A 13,548-nucleotide genomic window follows, 5' to 3' on the forward strand; every position below is an offset into this window, starting at 1 on the left:
ATCACTTTCCACATTAAACAGAAGAATATGATCATTGTGTTCTTTTCAGATCAGACTGTTGGTGTTGTAGTTGTGGTTGTGTGTTTATTGTGATAAACAGTCTCATTGGTTGTTGGATGTAAATGTTGGGTGGGTGGTGTCTTCATGCATCATCCTCCTGCTGCTCAGTACAGATATACTGCCACCTTATGAAAGAAAATGGTAAAACAAGAGACAAACAGTAGTCTACACTCTTATTTTTTGCATGGTTTGTCAAATGTTGAGTTGTTGTTTAACATCAATTATCGTCATTGTTAAGGACTTAACATAGTCAAACATTTTATTTGTTAACCATCTGTCTCCGTTGTGCATATGTTGTGTCTGTTTTTGTTGGCGAATAACTTGTATTACAGTCTAATTCTAATTCATTGCAGATGGAATAAATGTAAGGCCTTTTATTTTGTTTTTTTATATATTAATCAAATTCTTTCACCATGTTTTTTTTTTGTACAAATATGTTTATAATAGAGACCGTATTAATTACATGTGTTTATTGAAGATGACTGCAAGTACCAGGATGCAATGGGTTCTTTTCCCGCTAAAACGTCAATGCTGTAACCAATCCGGTGTACGTTTAGAGGTAGCATGGTGGATTGGGCCAATGAGAATCGGGAACAGAGGTATGCACTTGGCGGTGACCGGAAAAAGAGAGGGAGGAGAAGAAAAAGAAAAAGGACTGTGTTTTTTTTGTTTGGACGAGGGCGAAAAAGAAGAAAAAGAAAAAAAAAAAAAAAAGGATGCTGAACTGAGACTTGGAGGAGCGGGACCTTAAAATCGAGGATTACTCTTTGCTTGATTTGTTGTTTTTTTTACTGACCAGCTCGCGATTTTCACTGTGTGTGTGTTTTTCTTTTGGGCTGCGGATTAAGAAGGGCTGTAGCCTATGTTAGCGGCCAGCCATGTTGGGTTTTTGAGTTTTCTTGGATACGACATTGAACTGAATACACACACTTTAACAAAGTTATCTAAGTCGTTAAAACAAAAATGAAGACTTGCTTTTCAAAAGCTTATCGTCTTTTCGCTAGGCATCCTGAACTGTAACGGAGAACGCCTGGTACTCGTCTTTTCGCTAGGCATCCTGAACTGTAACGGAGAGAGCTGAGGACATCGTCTGTTTTCTACACAGCCTGGTCTTTAACGGAGAGAGCTGAGGACATCGTCTGTTTTCTACACAGCCTGATCTTTAATGGAGAGAGCTGAGGACATCGTCTGTTTTCTACACAGCCTGGTCTTTAATGGAGAGAGCTGAGGACATCGTCTGTTTCTACACATCCTGAACTGTTCGTGAGTAGTTGGCTTGAAGCCAAACGGCCGTTTCATCCATAGACCACCACAGTGTAAGTGAACGTCATTATTCCAACGTCGGATTTCCTTCTACAGTGAAAGTTGCTTTGTGGATTACTATTTTTTTTATGTGCACCAACGTAATGGGCCCCAACAGTTTTTTTTTTTTTTTTTTTTTTTTTTTTGCAAGCTTGCTGTTCTAAGACTGAGTGAACTGGTGTTGTAAAACTGAACATTTGAGTGGATTTGGTGCAGAAATAGGACTTAGCGCAGGTTTAAATGGTAAATGTACATTGTTAGGTGTACTGTTTAATCTGAATTCAAGGTTGAATCAGTCCATGGTACTGTGTTTGTGGTTTGAGGAATATTTTACAAATATGGTTATAACTGTGTAAAAGGTAGCAGTCTTATCAAGTTTACGTCACTCCTTATTAGCACAATTACCTTTTTTTTTTTTTTTTTTTTTTTTTTTTTACACGCATAAACACCTACACACACACACACACACACACACACACACATTTTATTTCACACATTTTTACATGCTATTTTCTTGCCGACCGAAAGGTAAAATAAAAGTCACCTATTTGCTACATTTCATCAGAGCTGTGGAATTCCATTTATTGTTTTTTTTTTATATACATATCATTTCTGAAGATTTACATAGGGTATGTCAGCGACTGGTACAGTATTTCTTCAGTGGAGGCACCGCGCAAGTTTATTTAAATCATAGGCCTACTGTTCTAAGTGCAAGGAAAATTCCCTAACTTTAAAAGTAGACAGGAAAACCTGTAAATTCATCATTACCAACTGGAAACCCAGGACCCTGTGTGTTTGAGTGTAACCTAATTGTAAGTAAGGCACGAAAAAGGGGTTACATAAAGATAAGATTTTTAATGCTGTGTCTGGTAATGCTTTTTTTTTTTTCGTAAATATACATTGAAGAGGGTGAAATATACAGGATTTTTTTAAACCATTTTTAATTTGTTCAAAATGGATTGATACCTGAAAGATAGAAAAAAGTTTGTTTGAGTAAAGACTGTCACGACTATTTTACCGGTGTTCTTCAAGGGTTTGTAGTGGAACCACTTTAGATTTCATTTCATTTCAGTTCATTTCACGTTTATTTCAAACCTGCTACCACATTTATACACTTAACAGACAACAACTGGACAACACATGGTTTGAAAAGGGGATGGAAGACGCATTGCTTTTAAAACTCCAACCCCTCACACCACACAACCCATTACAACATTTCACTACACCAAAACAAAACAATACAGAACATTATAGAGCCAAACAGAACAATACAGAACAGTACAGAACAAAACAGACCAATACAGACCAATACAGAACAAAACAGAACAATACATAACATTACAGAACAAAGCAGAACAATATACGACATTATAGATCAATACAGAACATTACAATATCACATCCTCACAAGACAGGAACATAAACATAAACAGGCCCGGACACACTCTGACCCCATACCCACTCCCCCTAACGGCACCCACACTGTTTAGAACATCAATGTCACTGCATCTCCTCCAAGTACTTCTTCATTATGTGTTTTGTAAACATTCTTTTAAACTGAAAAATGTTTGCAAACTCTTTTAATTCATCTGCTAGACCTTTGCATAATACTACTCCCCTTACTGAGATGCACATTGATTTTAAAGTAGTTCTTACCTTTGGTTGGCACAATTTATTAATACCTCTGAGATTGAATTCATGTTGAGAATCTCTGTCTATGAATAATTTTTGAATATTACCTGGAAGACATTTTGTTGATGCCCTAAACATGAGTTGTGCTGTTTTGTAATCCACCAAATCTAATAATTTTAAGTCTACTGACTGGAGAAAAAGTGGGTTGGTGTGGTCATTATAATGAGCTTTATGAACTGTTCTAATAGCTTTTTTTTGAAGGCAAATCAATGGCAATAAATTAGTCTTATAACAATTCCCCCAAATTTCAATACAATAATTCATATAAGACATAACAAATGAATGATATAGTGAGTAAAACACTATGATTAAGTAAATGACTGGCTCTTTTCATCACACCAACACATTTGGCAACTTTTTTTCGTAAATAACTTATATGGTGTTTCCAGGAAATCATTTCATCAATTACTATTCCCAAAAACAAATTTTCTTTAACTCTTTCAATAATTGTATTATCTGTAATTATTTGTACTGTTACATTACTTTTTCATTTTTCTAAAAAGCATAAGTTTAGTCTTTTTCAGGTCATGTTTCAAGCCTTTTGTAGATCAATAAAAATTTCAATTTTAAATTTATTTTTTTCTATACAGGTTGTAATTTCTTCAATTAAATCAATAAGTGCTCGTGATGTCGATCGGTTATGTCGGAATCCATACTGACTGTCAGTTAACAATTGATGTTTTTCAATAAAATTGCAAAGTCTTGAATCAAATAATTTTTCCAGTATTTTGGAAAATTGTGGGTGGAGGGAAACAGGCCTATAGTTTGTAAAATTGTGTTTGTCCCCTGATTTAAATAATGGAATGACTTTGGCTGTTTTCATACTGAAAGGAAATTGTCCACATTGAAATGATAGATTACAAATATATGTTAATAGTTTAATGATTGCTTCTGCTACAATCTTAACTGTTCTCATATCTATATCATTCACATCCCTAGAAGTCTTGCTTTTGCACTTTTTTATTGTATGTAGGACTTCCTTCTCATCAGCAGGAGTGAGAAACATTGAGTATTTATTGGTTTCAATTAGGTTCCCCAGTGGCTCATTGTGTTTTGGGATTTTCTCAGCCAACTCTGGTCCAACTTTAACAAAAAAAATATTAAAACCATCCACAATTCCCTGCTTATCCTCTATAACCATGTTATTCTCTACAAAGTACTCTGGATAACGCGTGCTATTAGATCTACTTCCTATTATATTACTAAGTACTTTCCATATCTCTTTGATGTTATTCTTTTTACTATCAAGCAGTTTAGTATAGTAATCTTTCTTGCAATTTCTCATGATACTGGTTAATTTGTTTTTGTATTTTTTATACTTCCACTCGGACTCATCTGTTCTATTCTTAAGAAATTGTCTGTACAAATAATTTTTCTTTTTACAAGCATTCACTTGTCCTTTTGTTATCTATGATGTTTTTATAATGTCTTTCTTCCGAAATTTCTTCATAGGGCAATTTTTGTCATACAGCTTGGTGAATATTTCAAGAAATGTGTTGTAAGCTATGTTTACATCCGACTTGTTAAATATGGTTTTCCAATTTTGAGTGGCCAGATCACTTCTGAAAGCTATCAATGATTCTTCTGTTAGAACTCTCCCATAAGTAATAGTACTCTCTTTAGTTGTTTTACTGTCCGTGCTATATAACATAAACACCGGTAGATGATCATAAGTATCTTTAATCTTCTTACTTCTTGGTTCCTTTGGTAAAGGTCTTCCTTCCTCTTATTCTGACATAAAAGTCCAGCTGTATGCTGATGACGCTGTGATTTTATGTATCTCAGCAAAACAGCAGGTTTGTGTCAGCCATAATAAATTAAGGAATAATAACAGAATGGCTAAATTTACCCTGTCTTATATATGGAAATCCAGAATTATACTAAACTGATATACAGTTGTGCTCATATGTTGACATACCCTGATGGAATGCGCATGGGAAGGTCTTGGATGTTCCAACATGACAATGACCCAAAACACTAGGTCAAGTCGACCTGTCATTGGCTACAGCAGAAAAAAGTGAAGGTGAAGGAGAGTCCGTCTCAGTCTCCTGACCTCAGTATCAGTGAGCCACTTTGGGGAGGTCTCAAACATGCAGTTCATGCAAGAAAACCCACACTCTTAAAGGAACTGAAAGTGTTTTGTCAAGAAGAATGGGCAGCTTCACCATCTGAGAAAATAAAGTGCCTCATCCACAACGACCACAAAAGACTTCAAACTGACATTGTGTGTAAAGGGGCTGATACAGAGGATTAAGAACTAGGGTATGTCCACTTTGGATCAGGGTCATTTGGATAGTTTCTGTTGTCAGTAGGATTTTGAAAAAAGCAAACACATTGGTTTGATAATAAATGGCTTCACCCAAACACTAGCCACGAGTGAAAGGAAAGTTTTTGTATTATCATTCATATTCGCTGAAAAATGGCCAAAGAATCACAAATTCTGCTAGTGTATGTAAACTTATGAGCACAACTGTATAGAACTTTGGATTTGAACAGTTTTACATTTCTACATTTTAATGAGGAGAACAAATAAATGGCGTGTAGTTGTAGACGTGACACAAATCTCTCTTAAAGATCCAGTTTTAATGTGTGATCTGTGTGACGGTGAACACCAGCGTTGGTTTAATGGTTTAGTACAGGTGCAGGCTGTGATCTGTAATAGAAAGATGAAAAAAACATTTTCTGGGAGGTTTTTGTACAGAGACACAGCAGTTCACATCACTGTGTTGACTGGCAGCACAGAAGTAAACTGCACTGCTGTTCAGGCTGAGTTCTTCAGTGGTTAATGTGCAGGTTTCACCTTTCTTTGCACCTCCACTCATCTGCACATTCACTCCATGTTCAGGGTTTTGATTGCTATAGTGCATATATCCCAGGAGCTTCATTTCATTGTTCTTTGTTTGTCTGTACCAGAGGATTACGTAGTAGCTGTCGATTTGATGTGAACAGGTGATTTCAGCTTTTTCTCCTTGTTTCTTGTAAATATGAGGTGGATTCTGGTGGACTGAAGAACCTGGAAAAAGACATGAGAACAGTTTATTACTGCATCTTAAACATTTATGAATGAAATTATATCAACAGCACCTGAATGGTTTGAAAAATAACAATCTTTACCTGAAACCAGCATCACTTTCAACATTAAACAGAAGAATATGATCATTGTGTTCTTTTCAGATCAGACTGTTGGTGTTGTAGTTGTGGTTGTGTGTTTATTGTGATAAACTGTCTCGTCGGTTGTTGGATGTAAATGTTGGGTGGGTGGTGTCTTCATGCATCATCCTCCTGCTGCTCAGTACAGATATACTGCCACCTTATGAAAGTGGAAAAACAAGAGACAAACAGTAATCCATACTGTTTTTTTTTTTTTTTTTTATTCTTTTACATAACTAGTAAAATGTTGTGTTGTTGATTAACTTTAATTATAATTTGTCCCACAGGTTAGATCTTATTTTTGAGGACTTAAATAGGTCACATAATATATTTGTTAACCATATGTTTATGTTGTGCATATGTTGGGGCTGTTTTTGAGGGAAAATAACTTCTGTTACAAAGCCTAGTGCTGTACTTTTCATTGCAGATGGTATAAAAACAAAATATTTAATGTTATCTGGTCATTGTTTTCTAATAAATATACATTGCAGAGGGTGAAATATGCAGGATCTTATAAACAAATTTTCTTTTTTTAAATTGATTGATACCTGAAAGATACAAAACCGTTTGAATGAGTAAACACTTTACATCCATTTTATGGTGTTCAACAACGATCTAGACTGGAGCCACTGATTATTCATTCATCTGGACAAGGTCTTCCTTCTGTATGTTCTGATGTAGAAATCCATCTGTATGCTGATGATGCTGTGATTTATGTATTTCAGTAAAACAGCAGGTTTCCATCAGCCTTAATAAATTAAGGAAGAATAACAGAATGGCTGGAGATACCCTGTTTTTTTAAATCTAGAGTTGTATTCTTTTATAAATATATATATATATATATATATATATATATATATATATATATATATATATATATATATATATATATATATATATATATATGTGTGTGTGTGTGTGTGTGTATGTATATATATATATATATATATATATATATATATATATATATATATATATATATATATATATATATATAACTTTTGCATTACATATTTTTCTTTACATATCTACATATTGATGAGCAGAATAAATAAAGCAATAAATCAAATGTGTAGTTGTAGTTATGATGCAAACATCTCATACAGATCCAGTTTTAATGTGTGATCTGTGTGATAGTGAACACCAGCGTTGGTTTAATGGTTTAGTACAGGTGCAGGCTGTGATCTGTAATAGAAAGATGAAAAAAAAACGATGCAATGGGAGGTTTTTGTACAGAGACACAGCAGTTCACATCACTGTGTTGAGTCGCAGCACAGAAGTAAACTGCACTGCTGTTCAGGCTGAGTTCTTCAGTGGTTAATGTGCAGGTTTCACCTTTACTTGCACCTCCACTCATCTGCACATTCACTCCATCTTCAGAAGTTGGATTCAATACATTCATATATCCCAGGAGCTTCATGTCATTTTTTGTTTGTCTGTACCAGAGGATTACGTAGTAGTTGTCGATTTGATGTGAACATGTGATTTCAGCTTTTTCTCCTTGGTTTCTGTAAATGTCAGGTGGATTCTGGAGGACTTTGGTCATCTGAGAGGCACCTGTTGAAACAAAAATGCACAGTCAGAAAGTCAATATGTCAGCAGTTTGATAAATAATAAGTCTCGTGTTGGAGTAAAATGGCTTTAACTTTTTACCTGAAAGCAGAAGAGTGTTGAAGGTTACACTGAGGAACAAGATGTCCATGTTGGTGTTTGTGTTCAGTTGTGGTTTTATTGCTGCTGTGCATCATATTCTCAGAGCGTCTGCAGTTATACTGATTATTTCCAACCTCCTCTAGGAGTGACCCCACCCATTAGCAACTCATTTAGCAGATTGTGTCTTAGGACGTCCCCCTTTTCTTCTCATTATAACCTCCTGTTGACTGCATTAGTGGTTAAAGGTGAACAAGGTCTGATTAGAGATATACAGACACTTAAAGATGAGATTACAGGACAACAAAATGTCACACAGCCAGTACATCAGCAATGGGATGAATAATAAGTGTTCTGGAGGAAAAAACCTTTAAATTTTTTTTTTTTCCAGAAGAAACCAGGAATAAGATGTTCATGCTGTCATTTGTGTTCAGTTGTGGTTTTGTTGTTTCTTAGTGTCCATTCTTTGTTTTGAATAAACCCACCATCACCAAATAAAACATAACTCTTTCAGCAGGCGGTGTCTTAGTACGTCCCCCTTCTCATTATCGTGTCAACACCAGTATCGGTGTTTGAAGTTAGATTTGCACCGATTACAATTTTTTTGGCCAACCTCAATTTCTGATGTGCAGGGTGCTTGGATGGCTGATACCGATTTTGGTCCATTCCGATCTAATTTTTTTGCCAAATGTAACACACGACATTGCAATGTAACTTTGCATTAGGGCTGCAACTAACAATAATTTAAACAGTCTATTAATATATTAATTATCAATCTATTAATTGTAAATTATTTCTATAACCAATCAGTTCATTGGATAAACACAAAAGACTCAAATCTCAAGGATCGGTATTTAACCCAAAGCAGTATAGCATCTCAATGTCAGTGGAGTTCACACTGCTCACAGTACGCCCGACTCTGTGGGAGGCTTTAAGTTTCACTTTCACTTCCATCAGTGACGTGTGCCCCTGTCACATTCCTGATTGTCACCTCATATATGACTGTCTAGAAATGGCCCCTGGTCTGGCTATGCAGCACGGCAGGAATTTGACCTGCGCTCAAAATTGGTCAATTTCCGAGCATGGCCGATTAATCGATGCAAGTCTAGTGTAAATTAAACAGCGTCTGATTAGACATGCATTTAGTGGTTTTGAACTCAACACAAACACAAAGCCAAACCATGACGGGGAGGTTTTTGTACAGAGTCACAGCTGTTCCTGTCACTGTGTCTACCAGCAGCACAGAAGTAAACTGCACTGGTGTTCAGACCCACTGCTTTAATGGTTAAGGTGCAGGTCTGGTCTTGGGTTGCACCTCCGTTTAATTCTACATTAACTCCAGGCTCTGGATATCCGTTGTTGACGTTCACGTATCCCAGAAGCTGCAGCGTTTTGTCCTTTAACTGCTTGTACCAGTAGATTCGGGTGTAGTCCTGGATTTTATGTGAACAGCTGATACTGGCGTTTTCTCCTGGACGGTGGAACATGTGATCTGGACTCTGGTTTACTCTGACAGAGGAACCTATTGAATGAACGTCCCAACCAGAAGAGTTAAATTAAATACATTTTAGAGGACGCAGCATGTATCGTAAAAAGGAAAATAACTACTCTTCAGAACATGTGTTAGATTGTTTTACCTGAGACCTGGATAACTGTGAAGGTCACACAGAGGAAAATAATCATCATGATGTGTTTTCAGACAAACTTCACCGTCAGTGTTGAATCAGATCATCCCACTACGCTCTTTTTAAAGTGGGCGGGGTCAAAATGCATCACCTTTCCCCTCCTGTTCAGTGACTGTTGGTGGTGTTTGATGACACTAAACCATCCTGTTGATTTCTGACATTCAGACTCAAATGTGTTTGTCATTTCAGCAATAAAATACACAGAAATGAAACACTGTTCTCAGGACCCAATTGTCAACAGCATTTAATAAATTACTAATAAAATACTGATAAAAATAATAAAATACTGATTAAAAAAAACAATAAAAGAAACCCCTCTCCCCTTAAAAAGTTGCACATAAATAACTAAGATTTATTGATTGATTGAAGTGATTTTAATAAGTTTATTAACAAGCTGCAGGTGTAAGAAAATGCATAGACACCACTGAAGAGTTTATTGGAGTTTATGCTATTTAAGCAGCAGAAGAGATGCAACAAGAAGAAAATGACGTAGACCATATAAGCCAAAATGGTACAACAACAAGAAAATTATGTAAAGATGAAAGATGCAACAAACTGGAAATGATGAAGCAAAGACAATGACAGTAGACATTTAAAAAATAGGGAAATCAAGATGCATTTTTGTAAATTTCTTGGGTCTTGAGTTGAAAAACTTTGGGTTAAATCATACTTGCCTTGGGTTAAATCATGAGTCAATGTTAATTTAGTTTGTTAATCTTTAAAATCAGAATTTACGCTCAACAATAATAAGACCAAACCTGGAAAATATGTGAATCGGAACTAAAATTCTGATCACAGGTGAATGTAAATTACAGAGGAAACACTGCTCTGACAGACTGGTTCCATTATTTTATTTTATTTAACCTTTATTTAACCAGGAAGAAAAACCCATTGAGATTAAGAACCTCTTTTCCAAGGGAGTCCTGGCCAAGAGGCAGCACAACACATAGTTACAACATACAGTTACATTATACAGTGACAACATACAGTAATTTACCGGACCAGTCAACCTACGTAAAACACATGCATGTCATTGAGATATTCTCTAACACTCTGAGTTTGGATTTAAAAGCATTCAGAGAGATCAGTTCAGTCAGTTTCCAGGCTCTTAGCAGCATATTCCATGAGCAACGAGCAGAGTACACAAATGCCCTTTTTCCCAGCTCTGTACGGGTGAATGGGACAAAGAGGAGCAAATGTTCGTTTGATCTCAGACAATAAGATTCAATATTTCTTCTTGTTATTAAACTGTAGATGTAGGGAGGCAGTAGCCCAAGTATGGCCTTGTAAATAAAAGTGTACCAGTGTCCCAGTCTCCTAGTGGACAACCCACTCTGGAGTACAACTCACAAAGATGTGTCCTGGCTTTAGAATTTGTAATAAACCTCAGAGCAGCATGATAAACTGTGTCAGTCATCTGAAGATATTTGGATGATGCATTCATATAAAGCACATCCCCATAGTCTAACACAGATAAAAAAGTGGCAGTGACTAGTTGCTGTTTTACATCAAAAGAAAAACACAACTTATTTTGAAAGTAAAAGCCCAGTTTAAGCTTTAACTTCTTTACCAGGTTTTCAATGTGGGGTCTGAAAGTGAGGGAGTCATCAATGAAGACACCAAGATACTTATACACATGAACCACCTCTATGACCTTTCCCTCTAAAGTAGTCACTACTCGGATAGATTCAGGCAACTTCTTGGAGTTTGCGAAGAGCATCATCTTAGTCTTTTCAGTATTGAGAATAAGTATTAACTGAAGAAGTGAGTGCTGGACAGCATCAAAAGCTTTCTGCAAGTGTCCTATGGCTTCTCTAAGAGTTGATCCACAGCAGTAAATAATTGTGTCATCAGCATAAAAATGCATATCAGCATTAGACACATTGTGCCCCAAGTCATTTATATACATAATAAAAAGGAGGGGTCCTAGTATAGAGCCCTGTGGCACCCCCTTGTGGACAGTAACATATTCTGAACATAGTCCATCATATTTAATGCACTGAGTCCTATCACTGAGGTAGCTTGTGAACCAAGCAACTGCAGGCCCTGACAAACCTAAACAGAGAAGTCTGCTCTTTAAAACTGCATGATTGACGGTGTCAAATGCTTTTGCCAGGTCAATAAAAAGTGAAGCACAACATTGTTTTTTATCAAGTGCAACAGTGATGTCATTTACTACCTTCATAGCTGCTGTGATGGTACTGTGCTTCTTTCTAAAGCCTGACTCACATTTAGAGACATTAGTAAGAACATAAAAGGTTGCAGGTGGGTTTATTTATAGTTTGATGGGAAACTGAGACATCGTGTGGTTGAAACGAGATGTGACACATCACAAGGTGTATTATTTGTAACCTCCCAGTGTGATGTGTGGTGTGAAACCAGCTCTGATCTGATGGAATTTCAGCTGCAGGGAGGTTTTTGTCATGAGAAGCTGTTGAATGCATCACTGTGTTGACTGGCAGCACAGAAGTAAACTGCACTGCTCAGGCTGAGTTCTTCAGTGGTTAATGTGCAGTTTTCACCTTTATTTGCACCTCCACCTATCTTCACATGCACTCCAGCTTCATTATATGGATTAATTATATTCATGTATCCCAGCAGCTTTATCTCATCATTCTTTGTTTGTCTGTACCAGAGGATCCGGTCGTAGCCATCAATTTGATGTGAACATGTGATTTCAACCTTTTCTCCTTGGTTTCTGTAAATATCAGGTGGATTCTGGTGGACTTTGCTCATCTGAGAGGCACCTGTTGAAACAAAAATGGACATAAAGCCAATATTTCAGCAGTTTGATAAATAATAAGTCTCATGTTGGAATAAAATGGCTTTAACTTTTTACCTGAAAGCAGAAGAGTGTTGAAGGTTACACAGAGGAACAAGATGTTCATGTTGGCGTTTGTGTTCAGTTGTGGTTTTATTGTTGCTGTGCATCATATTCTCAGAGCGTCTGCAGTTATACTGATCATTTCCAACCTCCTCCAGGAGTGACCCCACCCATTAGCGACTCATTTAGCAGGTTGTGTCTAAGGACGTCCCCCTTCTCATGAAATTGGAAAACAGTTTGTATGAGTAAACACTTATATATCCACTGTACTGGTGTTTCACAGGGATCTATACTGGAGCCACTTCTTCTTAGTTCATATGTTAAAGATGTTCTGTCTGTTTATTCTGACATAAAAATCCACCTGTATGCTGATGATGCTGTGATTTATGTAGATGGTTCAACAAAATGGCTGATTTTTGTTAGGCTAAAGAAATTAAGGAAATTCACAGAATGGCTAATTTGATCTGGTTTTATATATGAAAATCCAGTGTTATATACTGATATTTATTACTCTGGAGTTACAGATTTTTATGTTTCTGCAGATTATTGAGCAGAATAAATAAAGCAATAAATGAAATGAAGTGTGTAGTTGTAGAGGAGATGCAAATAGTAGGCCTAGTTACAGATCCAATTTTAATGTGTGATCTGTGTGATGGTGAACACCAGCGTTGGTTTAATGGTTTAGTACAGGTGCAGGGTATGATCTGTAATAGAAAGATGAAAAAACCATGGTCTGGGAGGTTTTTGTACAGAGACACAGCAGTTCACATCACTGTGTTGACTGGCAGCACAGAAGTAAACTGCACTGCTGTTCAGGCTGAGTTCTTCAGTGGTTAATGTGCAGGTTTCACCTTTACGTGCATCTCCACTTATCTGCACAGTCACTTCAGTTTCCTTGTTTGCGCTGTCATAGCTCATATATCCCAGGAGCTTCATATCATTGTTTGTTTGTCTGTACCAGAGGATTACAAAGTAGTCATCGATTTGATGTGAACAGGTAATTTCAGCTTTTTCTCCTTGGTTTCTGTAAATATCAGGTGGATTCTGGTGGACTTTGCTCACCTGAGAGGCACCTGTTGAAACAAAAATGCACATAAAGTCAATATTTCAACAGTTTGATAAATAATAATTCTTGTGTTGGAATAAAATGTTTTTAACTTTTTACCTGAAAGCAGAAGAGTGTTG

General features: G+C 36.5%; 1 gene segment (V, D, J or C); it reads right to left on the bottom strand.

Annotated features, from left to right (window-relative positions):
• Positions 1-7,366: 7,366 nt before the first annotated feature.
• Positions 7,367-7,930, bottom strand: LOC115413201 (T cell receptor alpha variable 36/delta variable 7-like). The segment is given in 3 exon segments: positions 7,367-7,389; positions 7,462-7,761; positions 7,858-7,930. Coding segments are annotated over 3 exon segments (372 nt in total).
• Positions 7,931-13,548: the final 5,618 nt, after the last annotated feature.

The sequence above is a fragment of the Sphaeramia orbicularis genome, chromosome 22 (genome assembly GCF_902148855.1).
Source record: "Sphaeramia orbicularis chromosome 22, fSphaOr1.1, whole genome shotgun sequence".
Lineage (NCBI taxonomy): Eukaryota > Metazoa > Chordata > Actinopteri > Kurtiformes > Apogonidae > Sphaeramia > Sphaeramia orbicularis.